Here is a 26644-nt window from a genome sequence, read left to right on the forward strand (position 1 = left end):
GGGAGGGGGAGCCACACGGGTGGAGGGGGGAGGGTTGGGGGGTTGGCCAGGTGAGTGATGAAGGATGGGGAAGGCCAGGATCCGGGGAAGGCCGTCTTCCTGCCCGTCTCCCTGCTTGCAGGTTATCACAGGTCAGATCTCGGACTGCATGTGGGCTGTACTGCATATTCCTGAAAACAGGCGATGACTAGGAAAGGTTTTCAGTGTGGAGCGGGGGAGGGTGCATCTGGGCCACACCCAGCAGTGCTTCAGGCTCTGTGCTCAGCGATCACTCCTGGCAGTGCTCGGGGGACCATATGGGGTGTCAGGGATGGACTCTGAGTCAGCCACGTGCAAGGCAAGCACCCCCCCTGCCCTGCTCGCTCTCCAGCCCCTCCTGCTGTTTCGGTGCCACCTCCTTCCGGTTTTATTAATTTATTTTTGCTTTTTGGGTCACACCCGGCCATGCTCAGGGGTTACTCCTGGCTCTGCATCCAGGAATCACTCCTGGTGGTGCTGGGGGACCCTATGGGATGCTGGGAATTGAACCCGGGTCGGCCACATGCAAGGCAAACGCCCTACCCGCTGTGCTATCGGGCTCCAGCCCCTCGTTTTGGTTTTAACCGCCCTTCGCTTGTCCTTCCTGTTTCCTTTGTGCTGCCTGGTGTCTTGGCTCAGGCTGCCTGTGCTTGCTTATCCCATTCTTCAAACTTCAGAGATACTGACCCCCTCACCTGCAACCACCAAAAAAAAAAAAAAAAAAAGGAGAAAGAAACCCGGCCAAGCAGTGACCTCCTCCTCCAGGAAGGAACAGCGCAGTGCCACACGCCTTCCTGCCTGGCATTCTGCATAACACCTGGCACCTCCCAGCACCCGCAGCCCTGTTGGCGTGACAGGGCTCCTCCCGCCCCTTCCCTGCCTCGGGCTGCCTGGTGGAGCTGGCCCGGCTGCCAAGGGAGCTCTCGCCCTTGCACGCCACTGCCTCGATGCATGTGACCTCCACAGGTCTCAGCGATGCCCGCGGACCAACGCTGCTCGCTGTCCTGTGGCCAGGGTGGCCAGCTGCCTGCTCACTCAGGTCCCCAGGAGTAAAGGGGGCTCCGCCGCCCCCGGTCATCCTGGCTGGAACAGATCCCGGCTCCGAGAGGCCTGTTTGCTCGTCCCCTCCCTCCGGCCGGGGGTCAGGGCTGGGAAGGTCAGGGCTGTGGCCTCCTGCTTCCTTTATCTGCAGAAGGGCATCGAGGCGGGGTGGAGAAGGAGCGGAAGGACAGCAGACAGAGCGTTTGTCTTGCTCGCATCTGGCCCGGGTTCGATCCCCCGTATCCCGTATGGTCCCTGAGCACCGCCAGGAGTGATCCCTGAGTGCAGAGCCAGGACTCAGGCCTGAGCACTGCCCAGTGTGGAGTCTCTCCCGGGGCAGTGGGAAAAGCCAGTCTTAGCTCTCCTTAGGGAGAAACAGTCGGGGTGTCAGTCTGACAGGCTGCAGGCCCCTGGGAGGAAGTGAGCGAGCGAGAGGCTCACTCACGAGCCCTTGCACGTCACTGCCTCGATGCATGTGCGGAGCCCAGGCTGGGGGTGGGGCTGGTGGCTGCCGGTCCCAGGGAATAGCGATGTTGGCCAGCTCTGTCTCCTGGGCATCGAGCCCCTCGCACTGGACACTGAGCTGGGTCCCGGCTCCGCATCTGCCTCTCCTCATGGCTCTGTGACTCGGCACACAACACCAACCTTTCCTCTCCCTCAGTTTCCCCGTCTATGAAATGGGCAGACCGTGCCCACTCCCAGGATTATGAGGGGAAGATGATGTAACGGGGTGCAGTGCTGAATAAGAGGAAGCGGGGGGATGCCCAGGAAAGCCACGGTGCGCAGTAGCTGGGCTCTGAGGCACGCAGAGCCTTCGCCCCACACCGCCAGCGAGGAAGTCAAGGTCCCGAGCTGTGGGTCGACAGGACGTGCGAGAGAGAAGCTGGCAGGCGCCTGGGCAGGCCGACTCCGCGGCGCCTGCTGGGGGCTGTGCCAGGGCTCTCCCCAGCCGTGCCCGAGGCCGGGCCGGGCCGGGCAGGTCCCGCTCTGCAGGGCGCACTCCTGCCAAGGAGCCTGGGCTGTCTGGCCCTGTCGGGAGAGAGAACAATGAGAACCCGAGTACAGCGGGTGGGGCAGGTGCTCGGGTCCCAGCAGCCTCCCCGGCCTGCCCTGCCCCGTCCGGTCCTCCCGCTGGGTCGCTGCCAGCTCTGAAAGCTCACGTGGCTCCCTGACGTGGCTTAGTCTCTGGGATCCGTCCTGCGCCCGGCTTCCTCCCGGGCCCTGGTCAGCCTGGACAGGGTCAAGCTCAGACGGGCGCCTCGCCAGGCCTCACACATCCCCCAGGAACTCGCTTGGCTGAACATGGCCCAGCCCAGTGACTTCCGGCCACCCCGAGCCCTCCCTGGGGTTTAGGGTGGGCTCAGAGCGGGGAGTCAGTTCCCCAAAGTAAATTCGTAATACTTTTTTTGGAGTGCAGAAGGTGATATACACACGGGTGTGCTCAGGTACCGTATGGTGCCGGGGGTGAAACTCAGGACCCAGTAGGCCGCAGAGTGAGAGAAGGGACTCTGGGGGGACGCTTGGCTTGGGGGGATGGCGGAAGCAGAGAACCCCCGGACACAGCCCCTGCGTCCAGCCTCCCGGTCTCGGCTGCCCTCAGAGAAGTCATGAAATGGGGAGACTCTTTCCTCCCGGTAGGGCTGGGTGACCTGCCTGGTGGAGGGGGCAGACGAGAGCCCCCTGAGAAGCATTTGTTTTTTGGTTTTTCCCTTCTCTCTCTCTCTCCCCAGTTGAATCACAGTGAGATGCAGTTAAAAAGTTCATGATTAGGTTTCAGTCATAATTTTCCAACACCTTTACTTTCCCAAGTGCGCATTTCTCATCACCAATGTCCCCAGTTTTTCTCCTTCCTCCCCAGTCTGCCTCGATGGCAGGCACTTTCTCTCTGTCTCTCTGTCTCTCTGTCTCTGTCTCTGTCTCTTGCAATACAGGTACTGAAAGGCTGCCAGGGATATCGCTTTACCCACTTTTAGCACTCAGGTCTTGTCCAAAGGATTGAATCCAACTGTCATTGTCACACTGGTCCCTTCTCTATCCTAACTCACTCTCCCCTGTACTTGGGGCAGCTTCCAACCGTGGCCCAGTCCTCCTGGCCCTCGTTCCTACGTCCTTCAGTGCTCGTCTCATACTGTGTTTTTGTAAGCTGTTGTGTAAGTGGCAATCATATCCCTTCCCATCTGCCCAGAGACCTCCTTTTCTTCTCCACCCCACACCCTCCGGACCACCCCTGCCCCTCAGGCTGCCTCTCTGCAGGACCACCTCCTCCTGTTGCCCGCCCCCCCCCACCCCCGGGTCCTGGTGACCCGCCCTGTGTCTGTCCCTGGTGCTAACAGGTCCCTGCGCTTGGCTCCCACAGGTTCGAGAAGATGGTCAGCGGCATGTACCTGGGGGAGCTGGTCCGGCTGATCGTGGTCAAGATGGCCAAGGAGAGCCTCTTATTTGAGGGGCGCATCACCCCAGAGCTGCTCACCCGAGGGTCCTTTACCACCAGTGACGTGGCGGCCATTGAGAAGTAAGTGCCTCGCTCGGCTTTGAGGGGAGGGGACCGCGGGGCATCAGTGGGGGCCTGTGACCGCTCACGTCTGTCCCCGTGAACAATAGTACAGCGATGAGGGAGGGCATTTGCCCTGCATGCGGTGGACCTGGGTTCGATCGCCGGCATCCCATATGGTTCCCCCGAACACTGCCAGGAGTAATTCCTGAGTGCAGAGGCAGGAGTCAGCCCTGAGCATTGCTCAAAACCCATACAAAAAAATAAATTCTGACCCTGGCCTTTGGGGCTGGTGTGCCCACAGCTTGCAGGCGCGTGCAGGATGTCCAGCAAGACATCCGGCAGGCCAGCTGCGTGCTCTGCATGGGGACGCCCAGGTTCTGTTCCTGCACTGCCCCTGAGTCCAGCCGGGGCAACCTCCCGCACTCCGGGGTGTGGCCCTCCCTCCCCCCACACCAAAGCAAAACACCGAAGAATGTTGAGGGCGCAGATGCCTCCATCACCGCCCCTGCCACTTCCCTCCTCCCTGCCCACAGCCCCATGCACGGAGAAGAGCAGATTCCCAAGAACAGGTGATTTTCATCTGTGACCAGGCGCTGACCAGGCCAGACCCAGGGCCTTGGGATTTCTCTTGGGCTTTCAGGGCCGAGATAATTGGAGAAAAAAGCTCCTGTGAGCAGCTGGGTTGAGGAGTCCTGCAGGTCTGTGCCCTTTGTGGGTCTTTCTGTGGTTCACGTGGCCTAGCAAACCCAGGTCTCTGTGGGTCGCTTCTCATTTCCGAAAACGCTTTCGTGGCTGAGACTCCTCCCATAACACCCCAGCTCACGGGCCTCCCCCTGCCTCCTCCCTCTCTTGCCCCTTAACAGCCAGAAGGTGTGTGTGCCCCTGGCCCAAATCTGGGAAACGCTGGTCCACCAACACGTCGGGTACACAGTCGGAGGGCCGAGCCCTGCTGGTACCTGTCGCTCTCTGCCGCGTGTCAGAAACTCATGCTTAGTGAGAGCACAGTGGGGAGGGCGTTTGCCTGGCACTCGGCAGACCCCGGTTCGATTCCCAGCATCCCATATGGTCCCCTGAGCACCGCCAGGAGTAATTCCTGAGTGCACGAGCCAGGAGTAACCCCTGTGCATCTCCAGGTGTGACCCAAAAAGCAAAAAAAATAAAAGAAAAAGAAACTCGGGCTCCTCTGGTCCCCCCACCCCACCCAGGGGTGCAGAGAAACTTGGTCCTGAGACACTTTGCTAGAGTCAGCCAGGTCTGAGGGTTTCCTGTCTGCGGTGACCTCCGCGTCCCACTTCTATCGGGCACTGTCCACTCCAGGGAGCCCCATGGGCCACCTGTGCAAACGTCAGGCGAGCTCGGAGGGCAGAAATGCCCGTTCCAACTCTGCCTGAGGTGGGCTTTCCTGCTCGCTGCCTGGGGTCCTGGGCACTGAGGCCCAGCCAGCAGCTTCCTGTCCCGCTCCTGAGAGGAGGTGGGATGTGGACATTGTTCCTCTGTCCTACCTCTGCACTGGTCCTCAGATCTTGGTCCTGCATGACCACTGGACACCTCCGGTTAGTGGGGGGACAGTGGGGGTGCTGGGTGTCAGCTCTCTCTCTGCCCACGGCTCCCATCAGCTGCAGTCGGGCGAGCGGAGGCTCGTGGGTTCCTGAAAGTTGTTGACAATGTCAGGAAAAGCCTGCCTTCCTCTGGGCCTGCCGCTGGGGCCGGCGTTTCTGTTCAGCCGGAAGCAAGAGTCCACTTGAAGTCGCTTACACAAGTACGACAATTGGAACAAAGACTATCTCAATAAAACATGTCAAAAGAACCCTGCCATGGCACACGGTCAGAGCAGTCTCTTTAAAATTCAGAGTAAGAGGGCTGGACCAATAGCACAGCGGGGAGGGCGTTTGCCTTGCACGCAGCTGACCCAGGTTCGATTCCCAGCATCTCATAGGGTCCCCCAGGCACCGCCAGCAGTAATTCCTGAGTGCAGAACCAGGAGTAACCCCTGAGCATTGCTGGCTGTGATCCAAAAAATAAAAAACAAACATTTTCTTTGTTTTGTTTTTGAGCTGCACCCGGTTGTGGTCAGGGCTTACTCCTGGCTCTGCTCAGCGATGACTCTTGGAAGTATTCAGGAGACCTTAGTCAGTGCTGGGGATTTGAACTGCAGTCTGTAGAGTGTAAGAACCACAGCCTGGGATGCAAGGCAAGCCCCTTCACCCCCTTAATGGCTTCTTCGGCCCCTAAAGCTCTATATTTTTATTTTATTTCAGTTTACTTATTTTTGTTTCTGGGTCACACCCAGTGATGCTCAGGTCTTAGTCCTTGCTCTGCACTCAGGAATCATTCCTGGCAGTACTCGGGGAACCAGCTGGTGTGCTGGGGATCGAACCCAGGTTGGCTGCATGCAAGGCAAACGTCCTACTCGCTGTACTAACACTCTGGCCCCTCTGTATTTATTTATTTATTTATTTATTTATTTGGCTTTTTGGGTCACACCCGGCAATGCACATGGGTTATTCCTGGCTCTGCACTCAAGAATTACTCCTGATGGTGCTCAGGGGACCATATGGGATGTTGGGAATCGAACCCGGGTTGGCCGCATGCAAGGCAAACGCCCTACCCGCTGTGCTATTGCTCCAGCCCCTGGCCCCTCTGTATTTTTTAAAAGATACTACCGACAATAGTAACAGAACTGCAAAGTGACTTGCAGCAAATCCAACCAGATTGAAAGCATGTGTGCAGAAGAATTCCCTCTGAGGGAGACCCCGGGGGAGGCTGTCCCAGGACAGCTCAGACCCAGCTCGGGGGCGTCCAGGGCTTCCTGCGCCCTCACCCCCGGCAGAGCACCAGCTTGTCCTGCAGCGTATCCCCCCAGGGGCCTCTCCAGCCTTCCCTCCCGCTGGCATTTCTCAGGCCTCTGGCTTGGTCCCCAGGCCTCTCCGCATGGTCAGTGCGGCTCTGCCTCCCGTGGGCCTGGCCCCGCGGGTTCCCCGACTCACAGCGCCCACGTCTCGCTCGCAGGACCAAGGAAGGCCTTTGCCACGCCAAAGCCATCCTGTCGCGCTTGGGCGTGGAGCCGTCCGACGACGACTGTGTCTCGGTCCAGCACGTGTGTACCATCGTGTCCTTCCGCTCGGCCAACCTGGTGGCCGCGACGCTGGGCGCCATCCTGAACCGTCTCCGAGATAACAAGAGCACCACCCGGCTGCGGACCACGGTTGGTGTCGACGGGTCTCTTTACAAGATGCACCCACAGTGAGTCTGCCCTTTGCTACGCTCGGCACCCCGTTCCCCACTGGGCGCGGGGCCCCCCCGGAGGTCAGGCGCTGGCATGCAGCCTAGGGCTTGGGGTTCGGCAACACAGTTCCCGGTTCTGAGTGGCGAGGTGAGGGTTGCCCGTTTGGGACAGGTACCTCCTGCCCCCAGGTCTGGCTGCTGTTGCCCCTTCTCCATCCTCTTCCTTTCCTCCATCGGGAGAGCTTCTGCAGCTTCAGGAGCCCGGGATGGGGAGAATGTCTCTGTCTCTCACGTTCTCTTGCTGGGACCTCATTTCATCAGGGACCCTTGTTTGAAGGACTCTTCTGGGAACCCAGAGATGGTTCCAGAGAGGGCTGGAGCTCATTCATTGCGTGCAGGAGCCCTGAGTTGGATCGTTCCTGGCTTCCCTTGGTTCTCCAAGTGCCCCCACTCACCCCCAAAGCCCCAGCACCGAGCTAGGAGAAGTCACTGGCTGAGATTTTGCATCTGAGAGCTGGAGAGAGGCGTCCCTAGCTCCTGGGAGGGTGAGGGCTGTGTCGCCAGGCTGCCTCACTGTCCTGTTCAAAGTGGCAGCTCAAAAAGCCCTCTGTGACTCTAAGAACAGGACTTGTGCCTATTTTATTTACTGATTCATATTTGTGGCGCCGGGGACGGAACCCAGGTCGCATGCCTGCGAGGCATGGACTTCCTGGGCTTTCACCATTGAGCCACATCCCTGGCCTGGCTTGCACCTATTTAAAAGGCTAGTGGAAATTTTTAAGTTTTTACAGTACTAATCATACCTGCTAGTGACTTGTGTGGCCCCCAAACAAACAAACAAAAAAACCCCCCAAAATGTTAGCTCTTGGGCTGGGGACATAAGTTCTTGATCGAGCCCTTCCTTAATCTCAGTGACTAAATTGAGACTTTTAAGGAACCCAGTTCCCACCACATTCCTGTCGGCAAGGGCTTGTCATCTGCTTTCAAATAAGGCTCTCTTAGTTCCTCCCGGGGGGCGTGAGAGAGAGAGTGTGTGTGTGTGTGTGTGTGTGTGTGTGTGTGTGTGTGTGTGTGTGTGTTCCATTTAATTTTTCCTTTCTGCCTGCATCTGGTTTAAGCAACAACGAAAATAAAGCAAGTGAGAGGCCGGAATGATAGTACAGTGGGTTGGGTGCTTTTCTTTCTTGCATGCAGCCAACCCGGGTTCGATCCCCGGCACCCTCTATGGTCCCCTGTGCACCGCCAGGAGTGATTCCTGAGTGCAGAGCCAGGAGTAAGCCCTGAGCATCCGCTGGGTGTGGTCCCCACCCCGTCGTCTGCCCCTCAAAAAGCAAAAAAGTGTAGCAAGTGAAACTGAAGTGTGGAGGAGGGCAGAAAGGGGGTGCTGTGCTCAGTCCAGACCCCGGCACGACTCTCTCCCCTGCTTCCCGCCCGCACAGGTATTCCCGGCGTTTCCACAAGACGCTGAGGCGCCTGGTGCCCGACTCAGACGTGCGCTTCCTGCTCTCGGAGAGCGGCAGCGGCAAGGGGGCTGCCATGGTGACGGCGGTGGCCTACCGCCTGGCCGAGCAGCACCGGCAGATCGAGGAGATCCTGGCCCACTTCCACCTCTCCAAGGACATGCTCCTGGAGGTGAAGAAGCGGATGCGGGCCGAGATGGAGATGGGGCTCAGGAAGGCCACCCACGAGAAGGCCGTCGTCAAGATGCTGCCCTCCTTCGTCCGCAGCACCCCGGACGGGACCGGTGAGGCCTTGTCGGGGGTGGGGTGCCGACCTTGTCACACCTATTCAGTCATGGGCGAATCTCCCATGAAGGACGAGGTCACATGGGGGCTGTCGCCGCCCACAGTGGGCTCCTCCGGAGGGTGCGTGGACACTGGGCTGGCCGCAGGCTCTGGGCGGGAACCAGACACTCACTCAATCCTCTTCTCCGTTTCTCCCTCTGACTCCTGCTGGCAAGCCGTCTCGGGCAAGTGCCTTCTCGCAAACCATAGCCCTCTTCCAAATCAGAAAGTCACTGTCATCCTGTTGGTCATCGATCACCTCAAGCAGGCCCCAGTAACGTCTCCTTCATCCTAGCCCTGAGATTTTTTAAAAAGTGCCACATTCGAGACTCTTTCAGGGTCAGGAGAATGAGACCCATCATTGTTACTGGTTTTGGGCATACTGAATACGCCACGGGGAGTTTGCCAGACTCTGCCATGTGGGCAGGGTACATTCAGTAGCCTGCTAGATTGTCCAAAGTAAGACCTAGATAATAAGATGTTGCGCGGCCGCAAATGCGACCGCATGCTTCCGGGAACAGAGTTTTATAGTCTCTGGGTCTTGGCCGTTGATGGGATTACACGGCGCCAGGGGCAGTTGGTGGGTGTAACGCCTGGAAGATGGGGGATCTGGGTGGAGGAAGGAGGCCCCGGTCCCAATCCGAGCCGGCTTGGAGATCTACACCCTGGTCCCGCACACCTGGGTTCCTCGGCCGGTTCCTTCATGCGTGAGGCTTGTCTGAACGTGTGGAGAGCGGTCTTAAGCATGGCTGTGGCTGGAACCAGAGGTCTTCAGCTGCTGGGGCTCTGCTCAGGGTGGGGAGGGAAACTCAACCCACCCTTCTCCAAGGGGCCCCGGTGAGGACAGCCAGGCGCGGAGGCAGGAGACTCTGCACTGTTCTCTTCTGGGAGCAGGGTTTTATAGTCTCTGGGTCTTGGCTGTTGATGGGATTACACGGGGCCGGGGTCAGTTGGTAGGTGTCACTCAAAGTTTCAAAATTTGAAAGTTATTCAGTTTTTTTGGGGGGGGGGTTGGGTGCCATACCTGGCGGTGTCCAGGAGTTATTTTGGGCTCTGCACTCAGGAATCACTCCTGGTGGTGCTCAGGGGACCATGTGGAAGGGCAGGGATCGAACCCAGGTCAGCCACATGCAGGACAAGCACCTCCCCACTGGACTGTCTCCCCCGGCCCTGGAGAGTCATTCTTAAAAGAGTGAAGCAGGACAGATCTCCTGCCCCAAGACTTCTGTTAGGTTTGCCCGCAAAGTTGGTCAGCCAGAGGATGAGCCCCCGGGGCAGCCTGTCAGGTCCTAATGGGGTGCGTGGGAGCTGACAGGCTGGCGGGCAGGTGCTGGGAGGGAAGACTCAGTCCGACTGCAGAACAGAACCTGCCCTTCCGGTTGCCTTGGCGGGTCCTCGTGGAGCCAAGCATCCTGAGCTTTCCAGCTGGGAGGGGGCTTGAAGTTGTGAATGTCCCCAGGCAGACCCATCCTGTGTGTAAGGGACTTGTCACCACCTTGTCTTACGAGGTTAGAAGCCACTCTCCAACCTAATGGCTTGAAGGCGCCAGTCATGGGTCTGTGGGTCAGCCGCTTCCTCCTGCCAGGGTCTCTCCTTGCGGGCTGGCCTGGCCACTGCATCTGTAGTTGCATGGGTCCAAGGGATTGAACTCAGGTGGCCGCGCTCACATGCCCGGCACTTGGCTGTCTGTCCGCCGGGGTGCAGGAGAGTGGGCCCTGGGGATCTGGGCTGGCGCCTTGCTGGTGGCAGGGGTCTGTGAGACACAGGGAAGGCAGGTCGGAGGCCTAGGCTCGATTTACCCCTCCCCCACACCCCGAGCCTTCAGTCTGGAGGGGATCCAAGGGAAGGAGAAATGGGCTGCATCTTTGGATGGGGAGAATGTCACTTTGGGACAGGGGTTAAGGCGTGAAGGCACTTGCCCTGCATGTGGCTGACCTGGGATCCATTCCAGGTACCGCGTCACCAGATATATTCAAATACCCTCTATCCCCTCAGCCTAAAAAAATCACTTTGCAGAGAAATAAATACAGGGAGGGACAGATGATCATTTAAAAATACTGCGCTCGCCTGACCTGGGTTCGATCTGTATCCCATCCCATATGGTCCCCTAAGCATCACCAGGAGTAAATCCCTGAGCACAGAGCCAGGAGTCACCCCTGAAAATCACCAAGTATGACCCACAAAACCAAAGGGGAAAAAAAATTTAGGGCTGGAGCTACAGGACAGGGAGTAGGGCACTTGCCTTGCACCCAGATTCGGTCCCCTGCATCCCATATGGTCCTGAGCCCCGCCAGGAGTGAAAAGCTAAGAGTGTGCCCTGAGCATTGCCAGGCGTGGCCCCAAAATAAGCCCCCCAAATTTAATTTATTTACTTGCAGTGGTGCTGGCCAGGCCTGAGGGCTTCCTCCTGGCTCTGTGCTTAGGAATCAGTCACTCTTGGCAATCCTTGGGGGCCTCAGGCCTTTGGTTGAGAATCAGACCAATTCAGATATGTGCACATGGATGGTTTTTTATTTTTTTTTTTTGGCTTTTTGGGTCACACCTGGCAATGCACGGGGGTTACTCCTGGCACTGTGCTCAGGAATTACACCTGGCGGTGCTCAGGGGACCATATGGGATGCTGGGAATCGAACCTGGGTCGGCCACGTGCAAGGCAAACGCCCTACCCGCTGTGCTATTGCTCCAGCCGGATGGTCATCTTTTTACACTTTATTCTTTTATATTTTCCTCGGGAAAAAATCCATTAACAGATTCCCTAAAAGCCAGTTTCCATGCTTAGTAACCCTGGCTGGGTTTGCGGGCTTATTGGTGGTGACAGTGTTCCGGGACGGGGCCTTTCCCAGCGCGGGGGTTGTTGGATGTCTGCATGTCTGCCCGCGTCTCTCCGGGCTGAAGAGTTGGGGTTCCTCTCCTACATCTGTTAGAACCGTTCCCTGTGCTCGGTCTGCAGCCAGGGGCCAGGGACTGTCGGGGGCTGCTCGGCCCTCTCACGCTGTTCCTTCGTTCGTCCACCACAGAGCACGGAGACTTTCTGGCGCTGGATCTCGGGGGCACGAATTTCCGTGTGCTGCTGGTGAAAATCCGGAGTGGAAAGAAGAGAACTGTGGAAATGCACAACAAGATCTACGCCATCCCAATTGAAATCATGCAGGGCACAGGCGAAGAGGTGAGTGCGGCTGGCGGTAGGGGCGTGGGCAGGCTTCCAGGTAGGGGTGCGCCTGCGCCCCCCATCCTGCCGTGGGACGCCCGAATCTACACGCTCGTGTCCTGGTGGCCCGAAGCCCCGGCCGGCTGCTTCCACGCCGCAGCCACCCGCGAGGAGGGGGGCTTGCTCTGCACAGGGTGGGGTGGGTGCAGGGAGCATGGGCAGCGGGAACTGGACCGGGCGCCTCTCTCCTGCAGCTGTTCGACCACATCGTGTCCTGCATCTCCGACTTCCTGGACTACATGGGGATCAAAGGCCCCAGGATGCCTCTGGGCTTCACCTTCTCCTTCCCCGTCCAGCAGACAAGCTTGGACAAGGTGAGACTCTCCCCTAGGTGCCCGGTGCCCGGCGGCCAGGGTAGGCTGGAGCAGGGGGCTCCTCCAGCCTCCGCCTCATCCGTGCTCAGCAGTCACGCTCAGAGGTCACGGGGGTGGGTCGGACTTCATGCCCGGCTCTGTAGTGTGATGGGACAGACACAGTTACTTCGTGTGGGTCGCCCGGATCGCGTGTCCTGAGAATGATGTTATAAATATCCAAATGGCCCTTAGCAAAAAAAAAAAAAAAAGCCTCCACCCTGACTTTTTACCTTTATTTCTTCTTTTTATTTTATTTTACTTTGGGACCCACCTAGAGCTGTGCTCGGGGCTTAATTCTGGCTCTGTGCTCAGGGATCACTCCCGGCAGGATTTAGGGGGCCAGATGAGGTGCCCAGGAATAGACCTGATTTGGCTTTATGCAAGTCAAGCGCCTTGACCCTTGTACTCTTTCCTGCCCCCCCTGCTTTGGAGCAGACACCTCCTCTGGGAAGCCCTCTGGCCCAGCACAGAAGGCTTGCTGCTCCCTGGAGTGGGCTGGGTGTGAGCAGCCATCGCGGAGACTCAGCTTCTGGGAGTGGGAGGGGTGGGAAATGGGTTGGAGCCAGGAGCCCGGCCCAAAGCCACCGCTGCTACTGTGTGTCGGGGAGGTGTGGGCAGGGAGGGGGCCAGAGCTGGCCTCTCAGCTGCCCTGAGGCCAGGGGTTAAGGCCGGTCACTGCCATGGGAGGGACGCTGAGTGGCGCCTCTTCTGAAGCTGGTTTCTCCAGTTCTGGTACTGAGTTAGGCCTTTTCCGCCTCTCTTAGATATCAGCAGTTCTGTGGGTTTTTTAGGGGTTTTTTTGGTTTTTTTTTCCCCAGTTCTTGGAGGCACAGTGTTTGCAAGCTCTTGGCGCTTGCCTGTCTTCACCATGACATTTGCTCAGCCCTGGCCTCGCCCACTGCAAACTAAAGTTCCCTTTCGGTGGGAACTGTGCCTCGAGGAAGTGTTTTCTGGGTACCCATTCCTCAGGAGGAGGCCAGAACGGGGGGCGGCCTCCTTCACATCCTTTGCCTCAGTTTCTCCACCTGTGAAATGGAGACGACAGACTAGCCTGCTGTAAGGACGCTGAGGCCAGTGGCCGCTGTCCCTCTCCTGGTTTGAGCCTCAGCTGTCCCAGCCTCAGCGCCGGTGCCTTCAGTTTCAGCGCCTGTTTTCCTGCAAGAAGGCACAGAAATTGTTCTTTTTTTGTTTCTTTTTTTTTTGGTGGCCATACCCAGAAGAGCTCAGGGCTTACTCTTGGCTCTGCACTCCGGGCTCACCCCCAGGTGGGGCTGGGGGACCCTGTGGGATGCCGGGGATCTGATCCAGCGTGGCTGCATGCGAGGCCAAGTGTAGAGTCCCTTCCCACTGTGCTGTCCCTCCAGCCCTGGGTGTTCCTTAAACAGGTCTGTTCCCACCCCGTTCGTGTTTCAGGGCATCCTGGTCACCTGGACAAAGGGTTTTAAGGCGACAGACTGTGTGGGGCACGACGTGGCCACCCTCTTACGGGATGCAATCAAAAGGAGAGAGGTAACTTTGGAACAGTTTGCAAACGTTTTCCGGTTTATTCAATTGTTTGGGGGGCACTTGACTATAAAAATCATGGATGCGGGGCTGGAGCGATAGCACAGCGGGGAGGGCGTTTGCCTTGCACGCGGCTGACCCGGGTTCGATTCCCTGCATCCCATATGGTCCCCCGAGCACCGCCAGGGGTAATTCCTGAGTGCAGAGCCAGGAGTAACCCCTGTGCGTCGCCGGGTGTGACACAAAAAGAAAAAAAAATTATAGATGCTTAAATCTCCATAAAAAAGTTAAAATTAATTTTAGAAGACCAAGATCATAAAGGCTTGGAACAATGCAAGTCTTGTGCTCTGGGTAACAGAGTTTCCACAGCCAGCTCTGGGTGGAGGCCCGGCTGGTGGTGAAGGAGAGCTTGTTCCAGAAAGGGGGTCTCTCTGGCCAGTGGAGGAGCATTGAAAACGGGCTTGGTAAGAGAACGCCGGGTAACGCGCCTGGACTTTCAGCCCAGAGCATTAGGCTGAAGCAGTGGACGCAGGCCAGGCAAAGCCGTCCCTCCCCTAATGCCGGGTCACTTGCTTCCCGAAGGAATTTGACCTGGACGTGGTGGCCGTGGTCAATGACACGGTGGGGACCATGATGACCTGCGCTTACGAGGAGCCCACCTGTGAGGTCGGACTCATTGTAGGTGAGTGTCCGGGAAGGTCCCTCCCGTCTCCATGGGGACAGCCCCTGCCGTCGGAACTCGTCCAGCTTCTCTGTCCTCGGCGGGTGTGTGTATCCGTCCATTCCTAATGCCGCTTTGACACTCCCGGAGTCTGGTCCTGGATCAGGGCTGCGTCTGTCTCCAGACTCTCTCCCCACCCCAGGGCTTCACTTAGTGGCCAAATGGTCAAGAACGGGGCTCCCAAGGAATGTGGGTGCAGATGGCCCTCACGGCTGCTGGACAGGGTATGTGTGCGCGGGGCTGACCAGACGGCGGGGCAAGTCTCTGTGGCTTCTGTGGAGAGGTTCTGGGTGATGGTTGCAGGGCCCGGAGGCTGAGAAGGAGGCAGTGCCCAGCCCTCCTAGTCCTGCCCTGACCATGGACAGGTGCCATCTTGCCTGAGGCAACCACACTGTGGGGGGCCGCGGCCACTGAGGGGCTTCCCAGAGCGTTTCTCTGCTCCCTTGGCGGGTTTTCCCCTCACAGTATAGACTCCCTGGGGAGGGGTCTGTACCTGCAGACCATGTCCCCCAGGAAGCTTGCTGTGGTGTTTTTTTTTTTGGGGGGGGGGTAGCACTCGTTGCAGTGCTCAGGGCTCACTCCTGGTTCTGTGCTCAGGAATCACTCCTGGTAGGGCTCTGGGGGACCATATGGGCTGTGGGGGATTGAACCCTGGCCAGCTGCCTGCGAGGCAAAAACCGTCTTTCCTACACTATGCTCCAGCCCTGAGACATTGTTTCCAGGTAAACCATTTCTTTCTCCAGGGTAACATTGCACCTAGTGTCAGGGATGCTGGGGAAAAGCCCCCGTTTCTCAGCCGACATCTGCAGACCCTACCTGGGCCTGGAGCATATGGGGGTGCTGCCCCCCCCGCCATGAATCAGCCATCTGGGGTGTTGGGGTACAGCAGCCCCTAGGCTGCTGGAAGACCTTCTGTTTGGCTAAATCCCAGGGCACTCCTGAAGATTTGTTGGACACTAGTGAGCCACCCCGAAGTTGTTTGGGGCCTGGCCTGGGACTCTGTTGTCTCTTGTGCAAAGCTGCGTCTCCACCCAGCCCCGCCCTTGTGCTCCTGAATGGGCTTAGGTGTAAATGCTGCAGCACAGTGACACAGCACATTCTCCTCCCGCAGGGTCAGGCCCGCCCAGCCCGCTCAGCAGTTCCTGGGCACCAGCCCTGGGGTGGGGCCCCGGCCCCTTTCAGGCACCCGCTGCCTCCAAGGCCCCTCCGCTCTGTCCGAAACATCCGGCCCCGCCCCCACTACTGTTGGCTCAGAATTCCCACGGCCAGGAGGGTTCACAGGCTTTTGATTTCTTGCTCAGCACTCCCATCTCTGAGACCCTTCTCTCTCGATGTTACGCTTTGGATGAAAGGAAGTTAAGAAAATACAAACACTCCAGTCACACAGTCAGAAGGAACCACGGCGTCTTCTGGGTTTCTTTAAAAGGGAAGGAAGTGTCAGGGCTGGGGGTGTAACCGGTCTGGCATTTGCCTTGTACATGGTGGGCCCCGGGGGTACCGCGAAATAGAGAAAGAGAGTTGGAGAGGCAGGGAGGGGAGGAGAACATCAATCAGCCTCCATAGAATGACTGCACTCACTTGTAGAATATAAAATAACGTAGTTTGAGACTAACACAAAGTCTCCAGTGGAGACGTTACTGGGCCCGCTCGAGCAAATCGATGAACAACGGGAGGACAGGAGTAGCAGGACAGGAGACTAACGCCCAAGAACAGTAGAGACAAGGGCCAGGAGGATTGGTCCATGGTTGGAAGCCTGTGTCGTGCTGGGGAGGAGGCAGCTGGGATAGAGAAGGGACCACTGAGTCCGTGATGGTCGGAGGGATCACTCGGCATGGGCGATGGGGGCTGAGAGTCGACAGAGGACCAAACACGATGGCCTCCCAGTGTCTATATTGTAAGTCACAGTGCCCCAAAGCAGAGAGTGTTTAAGAAGGAAACTGCTTGCCATTGAGGCAGGGGGTGGGGTGACAAGAGGGATTTAAAAAAAAATTTTTTTTTTAAATGTCACACTCAGGGCCAGAGTGATAGTACAGCGGGAAGGGTGTTTGCCTTGCACGCAGCTGACCTGGGTTCCATTCCTGGCGTCCCATATGGCCCCCAAGCACCGCCAGGAGTGATTCCTGAGTGCAGACACAGGAGCAACCCCTGAACACTGCCAGGTGTGACCCAAAACGGAAAAAAAAAAGTCACATCCAAACAAGCAGTTAGTTAGCCATCAAAATGGGTTATTCAGGGGCTGGAGCAATAGCACAGCGGGTAGGGCGTTTGCCTTGCCCACCTGAGTTCGATTCCCAGCATCCCCTATGGTCCCCTGAGCGCCGCCAGGAGGAATTCCTGAGTGCATGAGCCAGGAGTATCCCCTGTGCATCGCCGGGTGTGACCCAAAAAGCAAAAAAAAGGGGGGGGGAGGGGTTATTCAGAAACAACAGAAAGGCAGTTTGGAAAGTGCTATCACAAGGCAGACACGTAGGGACTTCCGGATTGGTCTCAGTGGCCTCTAATTTCCTCTGCTCGCAGAAGCAGCACCACTTCCTGTGGAGAGGCAAGGCATGCTGGATCCTGTAGTTTGTGGGTCTGCATGCACAGAAATTCTTTCCAGCCTCCCAACCTTGCTTGAATAGGATTTGCATATGACTAATAGAGGGTGTAGATCTGGCCGGTGGGTGTGTTCCTTTGTGCCCTGATGCTGTGAGGCCCAGCACCGGCTCCATCCCATGCAGGGAGGCTTGTTGGTGCCTTAGGGCCTTGCTTCCGGGCATGTGGTCCCTGGGCAAGCTCTGTCTGTCGCAGCCTGCCAGCTCAGTCCCAGGCCCCGCCCCAGCCCTGCCTCCAAATCTGGTTCTTAATAGGCTCCCCGAGCTGATCCGCAGGCTTATTGGAAGACTCAGGGTTTTTTGCTCCACTTTAAAGAGTCAGGTCCCCAGGCTTGGATGTATTCGCTGTGAAAACTCCTCAGTTTCAGAAGGCTCTCTGGATGCCCACGTTCAGAGCTCTCAATTTCTGTGCCTGATCCCTGTCATGAGCAAGGAACAGACAGCCCCTCTCGGCACTTGGGGGCTGCAGTCAGAGCTGCCCTGGTCTGGGAAGATCCGGAAACGGGGGGGTGTGGGGGCTCCTGTCCCCTGGGATTCTCCCAGCACACTGTGCACCCAGGGAGACGCCCCCCCACCCCCACCCTTCTGCGCCCAGAGAATTGTCAGATTTTTTTTTTGAAAGTACTGGTATCAAAATGGAGATTAGGGCTGGAGAGATAGCACAGTGGGTAGGGCATTTGCCTTGCACACGGCCGACCTGGGTTCGATTCCCAGCATGCCATAGGGTCCCCTGAGCACCGCCAGGAGTAACTCCTGAGTGCAGAGCCAGGAGTAACTCCTGCGCATCACCGGGTGTGACCCAAAAAGCAAAAAAAAAAAAAAAAAAAAAGGAGATTAGAAGAAAGACACGTGGTTTTTTTACTTTGGGGTCACACCTGGCAGCACACAGAGGCTAAATGGATTGCTTGCTGGTGGCGTTGGGGGATCAGGTGGTGTTGGGGACCCAACCCAAGCCTCCCCGTGCAGGCCACGGACTCTGGCCCCTGGAGCCACCCCCCAGCCCTAGGAACACTTGAGATTTTGGGACCCTGGCCTCCCCAGCCTCGCCACCTCCGTTTTGGGTCACAGGAAAGGGGACAGTGCGGGCATTGTCCACCACCACGTTGATAAGTGGCCATCCACGACATGATGGTAGCCAGTCCCTCAGGCTAATACTTTCTGCCAACGTGTGTGTGTGTGTGTGTGTGTGTGTGTGCGCGCGCGTGTGTGTGCGCGTGTTTATCTGTGGAGAGAATGAGAGAATTCCTTCCTGAATGCTGCCTCTGACGAGATACTGCTCAGCTCAGTGTAAACATCCGAGTCTCATGACTGGTTTCTTCGTGGCACCGCAGAGTACACAGATGCTCGCAGGGAGGCTTAACCCGGACTTGCCTTTTATGTTTCTCTTCAGGGTTCCCTGGAAAACGTCGATTGGGCCTGGGAACTGGTGGCTTTGCTCTCGCCAGAAACATTCCCCATGTCTGTGGAGTCTCGGGCCTGGCCCGTCACCTCCCCTGCCCTCGTCTTGTGTCTTCCAGGGACGGGCAGCAATGCCTGCTACATGGAGGAGATGAAGAACATCGAGATGGTGGACGGCACCGAGGGGCGGATGTGCATCAACATGGAATGGGGCGCCTTTGGGGACAGCGGGAGCCTGGACGACATCAGGACAGACTTCGACAAGATGGTGGACGAGTACTCCCTGAACGCCGGGAAGCAGAGGTAGGTGACCCTCTGGGAAGAGAGGAGCGCAGGGCCTGCCTGGTACCCATTAGGATGGAGGAAGCTTCCAGAAGGATGGGGGTCTCAGAGGCACAAGCAAGACCTCACAACGTCCCCTCCCCCCAATCTGGGGCCACCTCTGTGCCCACAGGCGCCACTCCTCTCAGCCACCCAGGCTGGGACATTCCGACCTTCCTTTGCTCTGTCCCTTCCACCCCGGGCTGATGGGACCCTCTTGTTTTATTTAGTGGAAGGAGAGAATGGGACCAGCCTTTGTCCAAGGGCCAGTGGAACGGAGAGGGATGGGCAGGCTCAAGCCTTGGGCGCCATCTAGTGGCCCTGGGGCGTGCTGCAGCTCAGGTTTCGGGACGGCGGTCCTCGTCAGAGATGCTAGTGACCCCTTGTCTCAGCACCCGAGAATTCCATCATCCCACTCTAGGCTCACACTGCGCTTTCAAGGCAGTAGGAGGTCTGTCCTAGCCCCCCAGACATAAAGCTCTTTGCGCATCTCCATCGTGGCATTCTGCGAATTACCTCTCTTCTGTTTCCCACTCCAAGTCCTTCTTCGAATCAGCTTGTGTGTTTTTCTTGAAGTGTCATGAGGGAAGGGAAGAGAGGAGAAGCCAGGATTTCAAACCAGCACTGATCCGGGATGCCCAGAGTGAAGACTGGGGCTGTGTATTCCCGAGTTTCTGGTTCTGGCACCTCTATACCGCTCTAAACTCCTGTTGGAAGGATGATGGGCCTGTGCTCCCCAGAGGGAGAGTGAGGCATTGCCAGATCAGTTGAACCAACAGCTAGGTGGGAACTGGGTGTGTGGCCACTGCCATCCCTCTTGGTTTTCCTTTGGCCCACATGCCCTTCCAGAAGGACGCCTGCAGACTTCACCCCCACACGGGGACACCGGTTTGGTTTTTTTTTTTTTTTTTTTTTTTGCTTTTTGGGTCACACCCAGCAATGCACAGAGGTTACTCCTGGTTAGTGCACTCAGGAATTACTCCTGGCTCAGGGGACCATATGGGATGCTGGGGATCGAACCCGGGTCGGGCTGCGTGCAAGACAAACGCCCCACACGCTGTGTGATTGCTCCAGCCCCTCCGTGTCCTCTCTTGGCATCTTTGTGCATGGACAGGGCTGGGATGAAGCTGCCCTCAGGGGTGTGATGGCCTCCTGCATTCCCCAGCCTGGGGACCTTTCACTCGGCTGGCCTTTGGGCCAATGGTCCAGGAACTCTCCTGCTGTTTTCATCTGTCCCGTAAATGCTCGGTTGAGTAGCGTGCTGCTTACTCTGCAGACGTTTATGAAGCCCTTTTATGTTTGCGTTTATATATAGTTTATGGTTATGTTATGTTTATGGAGCGGGAACCCTGAACCTGTGGTATCATAGGCCCTGCATTGTCCGGAGGCGAAGGCAGGGGTGATGAGGGGGTGAAGCAGAGTGCAGGGTGACCAGCAGAGGAAGCTCTCTTGGGAGGGGGAGCCCAGCCTCCCAGGGAGACATCAGAGGGCTGAGAGCTGGAGGAGGCTGAGAACCGGGCGACGTGCCACCCGGCAAGCCAGCAGGCCCCGGTGGGTGGTTTTGCTTTCAACCCTGGGAAGGTTTGCTTGTGACATCTGTCGTGGGGCCGACTCCAAGGAGCAGTCAGATGCCCGGTGCCAGGGGTGCCAGATGCAGATGCTTTCAGCGCCCTCCTCCTGCTTCAGGTTTGAGAAGATGATCAGCGGGATGTACCTGGGCGAGATTGTGCGGAACATCTTGATCGATTTCACCAAGAAGGGCTTCCTCTTCCGGGGCCAGATCTCGGAGCCGCTGAAGACCTGGGGCATCTTTCAGACCAAGTTCCTCTCCCAGATTGAGAGGTGAGTCCCACACAGGGCCTCCTGTGCAGGAGCCCTGGGGGTGGAACGGGCGCCCCCAGTCACTGGGTCTCATTTCTGGGTCTTATCACCTCTGGAGCAGGCTCTGAGCACTTACGCGATGAACTCCTGTCTTTTTTTTTTTTGCTTTTTGGGTCACACCCGGCAATGCACAGGGGTTACTCCTGGCTTTGCACTCAGGAATTACTCCTGGCGGTGCTTGGGGGAGCATATGGGATGCTGGGAATCGAACCTAGGTCAGCCGCGTGCAAGGCAAACACCCTACCTGCTGTGCTGTCGCTCCAGCCCCCAGGACTCCTGTCATTTTATTGTACTTTGCTTGTGTTGTTTTTTGACTACACCCAGCAGTGTTCAGGCCTTACTCCTGACTCTGCACTTCGGAATTATTCCTGGCAGTGCTCTGGAGACCACATGAGGTGCTGGGGTTCAGACCTGGTCAGCCTTGTGAAGAACAAGCCACCTTTCCACTGTACTGTCACTCCAGCCCCCAAATATTTTTAATGTTAGATAGAGCATTACTAGGACTTGCAGGTCCACTGCTGTATTAAGGGCGTGTTGCAGGTATTTGAACTGAAAGGGCTTTCAGTCCCTCTGAGCCCAGAGCTGCTAGCCTCGGCCGCTGGCTCTCTCTCCACAGGCAGCCCCCAGACCTGCTCACTCTGTCACACTTCCCACAGAGCTTGCTGATTCTCCATCACAACCCCCCGTTTTCCTTGGGAGCAAACACTTCCCCTTATCTTTGCTGTGTCTTCCACGGGCGGGCAGCCGTGAGGGAAGGTGGAAGTGTGCTTGGCACGTGAACACGCTCTTGATGGGTGATGTCTATAATCCATGATGAGAGTGATTATTTCCACTGGGGGTGTGGGGGTGTGGGTCGCGCACTGCTGGCGTGCAGTACCTTGGCACAGCTTTTCAGAGTACACTTGGCAGTTGTGTATCCCAAGTCCCCTTGACCCGGAAATGTTTCCTGATGGTAAACTCAAGAGTTTGTTAAGGGAACTTCGTCTGTCCGTGTTACTTTATAGTAGCGGAAAACTGCAGACGACGTAGCTTTCTCCCATCACGTACCCCTGGCATGAACTCGGGGTTGTGACTTGCAGTGCTGAGCTCAGGAGTTGTTCAGAGGCTCGAAGGAGGGAAAAAAACAAAAAAATGAAGGACAAGCTCGTTTACTTACCCTAACGAAGATTTTTTAATGCTTATCTAGAGAAGATTGATTGGAAGAAAATAGCAAAATGCCAAATCTCCGGTGTCAGGATTCTGGACAGTGATTATTTTGCAGTTTAGATTTTTCCTGGATTTACCCTATTCAGAGGCAATCGATTTTGTATTTTTTTTTAACTTTTATAACTTTATATTGGCAAGCTACCTGTGATGTATTCGATATGCCAACACAGTAACAAGTCTCACAGTGTTACTGGGCCCGCTTGAGCAAATCGATGAACAACGGGAGGACAGTGACAGTGACAGTATATTATCATTAGTTTAGTTACAAACTTTCAATATTCCAGCGCCAATCACAGCACCATTGAACCTTCCCACCACCATTATTTCCAATTTTCCCAACCACCCCTTAAGCCTGCCCCCATAGCAGGCCCTCAGTAATTTATTTTATATTGCTGATGTTATAAATAATTTGCTGAAAGGATCATCAACAATGTTTCCTTAGAAGAATGTTAGTGAAGATTGTTGCATCTCACCATGAAGCCCTTAAGGCCTTGTATGAGAGATTCCTAAGATGTTCTTACATGCTAAGCCTTCTGTGTTTACATTTTGTTAATTGAGATTGGTGGCCTTCTATGTTACATCACTCCAATCCGCTGTGCTACTCCTGGGTTATCAGATCACAGATCACAGATCATCCTGTTATTCGTCGATTGCCTCGAGCAGGCCCCAGTAACGTCTCTTTCATCCTAACCCTGAGATTATATTCAAGGCTCTTTAGGAGAATGAGACCCATCGTTGTTACTGGTATTTGGCATATTGGGTACGCCACGGGGAGTTTGCCAGACTCTGCCGTTCTGGATTATCAGTGTTGAAGAATTTGAAGTGTTGTGCAGCCGCAAATGTGCTCCAGGGAGTCCAAAACAGGGTCATACAGCTGGAGTTGAATTTATTTTTAACACGGGATCTTTTTTTTTTTTCTTTTTGGGTCACACCCAGCAATGCACAGGGGTTATTCTTGGCTTGTGCACTCAGTAATTACTCCTGGCGGTGCTCGGGGGACCATATGGGATGCTGGGAATCGAACCCGGGTCGGCTGCATGCAAGGCAAACACCCTACCCGCTGTGCTATCGCTCCAGCCCCAACACGGGATCTTTTTAAAAAAATTATTTTATTTACTTTTGCTTTTTGGGTCACTCCAGTGATACTCAGGGGTTCTCCTGGCTCTGCACTCAGGAATTACTCCTATCAGAGCTTGGGGCACCATATGGGATGACGGGGATCGAACCCAGGTCAGCTGTATGCAAGGCAAATGCCCTACCTACTGGACTATCACTCTGACCCTGGAGTTAAATTTTTAACTGGGTGGCAGTTGGGGGCATGTGCGTGACTGCCAGAGCTTCTGAAAGCATAGGGACACGAGGGAAGGTAGCCCATCCCCAACTCCTTGAATACCTGGAAATCATAAAATCTGCACACCTGAGTATTTCAGCAGATTAATTTCTGGATGAGGCTCCTCTGAGCAGTGGAGTCTGGATGGAGCATGGTGGCGAGTGTGGAGGTTTTTGGCTGCGGGGACTCCGTTTGGGTGGGTGCTGGGCTCACCTGCCCCCGTCTGGGGTGCTCTGGACGACTCGGCCTTTCGTGGAGTCTAGGAGAAATTCTGTCCCTTGTCGATCTCTTTGAGATTTATGTATGAGATGGCTGGTGAATGAGCTTACTTGGCGCCAAGAGGTGATTCATGGGCGTGACTCTCAGCGGCAATTTACTATGTCATGCTATGGAATGATTTTTTTTTCAATATTTATTTTTTGGCTTGGGGGCACTCCCGGCAGTACTCAGATATCCCCCCCTCCTGGCGGAGCTTGGGTGACCCTATGGGACACCAGGGATTGAACTTGGATCAGCTGCTTGCAAGGCAACATCCTACCAGTTGCACAATCTTTCCGGCCCCAAGGGATGATTTTTTAAAAAATGTAAACTTATTTTGTGTTTTACTGTATCTTGAGGGAGCCACATCCCGCACCGCTTGGTGTCTCTCCTTGGCTCTGTACCCCGGAGCTCCCTTGCCCCGGGTCCGGGGGCATCCATTTGGTGCTTGGTTGGGACCCCGGCCTCCTGCAAGCCAAACTTGGCCCATTACACACTGTCCAGCCCCACGGATGTTTGGGGGAAGAAAGCAACCCCCTGGGTCAGTGCAGTGACTTGTTGGGGTGCTGTCCTCTCCGCGGGGCTGCTCTCCGTCCGCCGCCTCCTCACCCTGACTCTGCCCGCAGTGACCGGTTGGCGCTGCGCCAGGTCCGGGCCATCCTGCAGCAGCTGGGCCTCAACAGCACGTGTGACGACAGCATCCTGGTGAAGATGGTATGCGGGGTGGTGTCCAAGCGAGCCGCACAGCTCTGCGGCGCCGGCATGGCCGCCGTGGTGGACAAGATCCGGGAGAACCGGGGGCTGGACCGGCTCACTGTGACCGTCGGCGTGGACGGGACCCTCTACAAGCTTCACCCACAGTGAGTGTGGCTTCCCTGGGGGTGGGGGGTGGGCTGGCATGCTCCCTCAAGGCCCCCCACCCCCCAGGCAAGGCAGCTGCTCCCCCTGAGCCGGCTGCCCACCTGGGTCTCGGGTCTCTTCCCAGCTGCCTCCACTTACCCTCCGCCCGGCCCGCGTCTGTTTCAGCTTCTCCAGGATCATGCATCAGACGGTGAAGGAGCTGTCACCGCAGTGCAACGTGTCCTTCCTCCTGTCCGAGGACGGCAGCGGCAAGGGGGCCGCCCTCATCACGGCGGTGGGCGTGCGGCTCCGGGAGGAAGTGAGCATCTGAGAGCCCCGGGCGGGCCCCTGCCCGCTGCCCTGCCAGCACTTTGCTCTTCCAGCGGTGACCCCTCTGCTCCCGGAGCCGTGCTGGGGGGTGGTGGGGGCTGCCGGCGCCCGAGCCCACCCACGCCCCCGCCAAGGCAGGGGAAGAAAACCCAACACAACCCAACTCACTGGCGCCTAACCTTAGGGTACAAACACCGAGTGTGTGCTGTTGATCTCGCCTGCCCTGCCGCTCTGCATGGTTTGATTTCAGCCTGGTCGTCGGTCCCCCCCTTGCGTGTGAAGTGTAGTGGCCACCTCCCCCGTTTCTAATTTATGCATTTGTCCAGCAGTGATGGGTCAGCCCGCCAGGAAATGTCCCATCGGCCCGTCGCTGGGGACACATCCTCTGTGTGACATGTATTAATCACCAGCAGACACTGCCGGGACTCCTCCCAGGGACGATGCTGTCGGGCGTGCCCAGGTCCCCCTGGGGGACAGGTCAGCGCCCCCACCCCCCAATTGTGTGTCCATGGAGCTGGTTCGAGCCGCACCTGTACAGTGTCCCTCTTCCTTCCGTCTGTTCTGTGGGGGGAGGTGGGTGGTCCTTGGGGCAAGTGTCTTGTCTTTATTTGGATCAAAGGCACCAACCCACACACAGTGCCCTCATTGGAATTTCCCATCGCTTTTGTGAGCCCTGTTGTATGACCCAGTAAACTTTGTACCAAACCAAAGACCCGTGTGATGCTTGATGGGGGCGGGGCGGAACGTGGCACAGCCCAAACAGTGTTTGCGTGGCCTTTGGTGTGGGTGAGAGTTTGGGCCGTGTGTACTCCTGGTGCCTCCCTTCGAGAAAAGTCCCTTCTCCTGGCTGCCAGCACCTCCCTGCTAAAGGGGACGAGACCCCCTCGTTTGCAGTTCAGAACACAGAACCAGCCTGCTTTTCAGGGACTGTTGGGGTGCAGAGAGAGGAACGTTGCCCACCCGCCCCCAGGCACACCCTGCCGTGTGCCCTTGTTCCTCTCCTAGATGGACGAAGACCCCTGCCTGCACACGCGAGGAGCAGAAGGCCCCCGGATCTTAAACCCTCTCCGCCCCCTCGACCTCGAGGTTGCCGTTTTGTCTTCTCCCCGGTATCTGCCAGCTATGCCTGCAGTGCCCCCTGAGTCAGGCCCCTGTGTGTGTCCCAGCCGTGGCTCCCACAGGACTGGCGGCTCGCCCCCTTGGCCGGGTGAGATCAGTCTCTATTTGGCAGGGTGACCTGCGGGCAGCCCAGGAGACACAAAACCCTCATGACGTGTGCCGAGCATCCCGCGGTGGTTCTCAAGGCTTCGGCCTGTGGGGAGTGGGCAGCCCCGAGAGAGGCCATGTAGCGGATGTTTCTATCCTTAGCTGCAGAGTGTGCAGCGTACATACGTGTGTTTGTGTGTTTGCATGTGAGTGTGCGTGCAAGGGGCATGCGTGCGTGGGTGTGAATGCGGACGGGTGTGTGTGCGTTTGCAGGCTGGTGCGCATGTAAGTTGCGTGTGTGCCGGTGTGTGTGCCTGAGTGCAGGTGTGCATGCATACGGTGTGTGTCTGGCTCCCTCCGAGGGAGCGAGCCTGCAAGAAGGCTGATGTGGCGGCTGTAGCCACCACGGCATCTGCTGAGCGCGGGTACGTTTTGGGCAGGTGAGTGCCGATGTCGCTCCCAGCATCCTCTCCGCAGCCCCGTCAGGTGTGTTTCTGGGGGACCGGAAGAGGCTGAGGGTTCGGACAGCTGGCCCCAGGCCACACAGCTTGAGGCGCCTTGGAATTGTGACCTCCGGGGACGCTGCAGGATCTGGGCTCTCAGATGTCCACTCACAACCTGGGCGCTGCTGCGCAAACACCGAGAAGCCCCCACCTACCCCGCCCTGCTTTGTCGGTGTTCTGGCGCGAGGCGACCCATTGGTGCAGTTGGTTTTCTTCTCCCTGGTTTATAAACACTTAGCCAAAGCAAACAAGGCTGGCAAGCCTTACAGATTTCGGATTTTGGAGAGCTGGAGAGAGCACTGACGATAAAGCATTTGCCTTGCGTGCAGCCCCTGTGACTAGCCCCGGTTCCATCCTTGGCATCCCACATGGTCCTCTAGGCTCCCACTTCCTTGTGGTGACATTTCTTCAGAGCTGACCATCTGTCGTT

At 57.0% G+C, this 26644-nt stretch overlaps 1 protein-coding gene across 1 annotated transcript in view; it reads left to right on the forward strand.

Annotated features, from left to right (window-relative positions):
• Positions 1–25215, forward strand: part of HK1 (hexokinase 1) — a 66284-nt gene extending 41069 nt beyond the window's left edge. Inside the window, exons 8-18 of the mRNA XM_056113428.1 lie at positions 3416–3571; positions 6563–6796; positions 8218–8522; positions 11580–11728; positions 11965–12084; positions 13537–13632; positions 14209–14308; positions 18459–18642; positions 20347–20502; positions 23962–24195; positions 24362–25215. Coding sequence (XP_055969403.1) covers positions 3416–3571; positions 6563–6796; positions 8218–8522; positions 11580–11728; positions 11965–12084; positions 13537–13632; positions 14209–14308; positions 18459–18642; positions 20347–20502; positions 23962–24195; positions 24362–24506 — 1879 coding nt within the window. The 3' untranslated portion in view covers positions 24507–25215. The remainder of the gene's footprint in view (positions 1–3415; positions 3572–6562; positions 6797–8217; positions 8523–11579; positions 11729–11964; positions 12085–13536; positions 13633–14208; positions 14309–18458; positions 18643–20346; positions 20503–23961; positions 24196–24361) is intronic.
• Positions 25216–26644: the final 1429 nt, after the last annotated feature.

Source organism: Sorex fumeus, unplaced genomic scaffold (assembly GCF_029834395.1).
Source record: "Sorex fumeus unplaced genomic scaffold, SorFum_2.1 ptg000020l, whole genome shotgun sequence".
In the NCBI taxonomy this organism is placed as follows: domain Eukaryota; kingdom Metazoa; phylum Chordata; class Mammalia; order Eulipotyphla; family Soricidae; genus Sorex; species Sorex fumeus.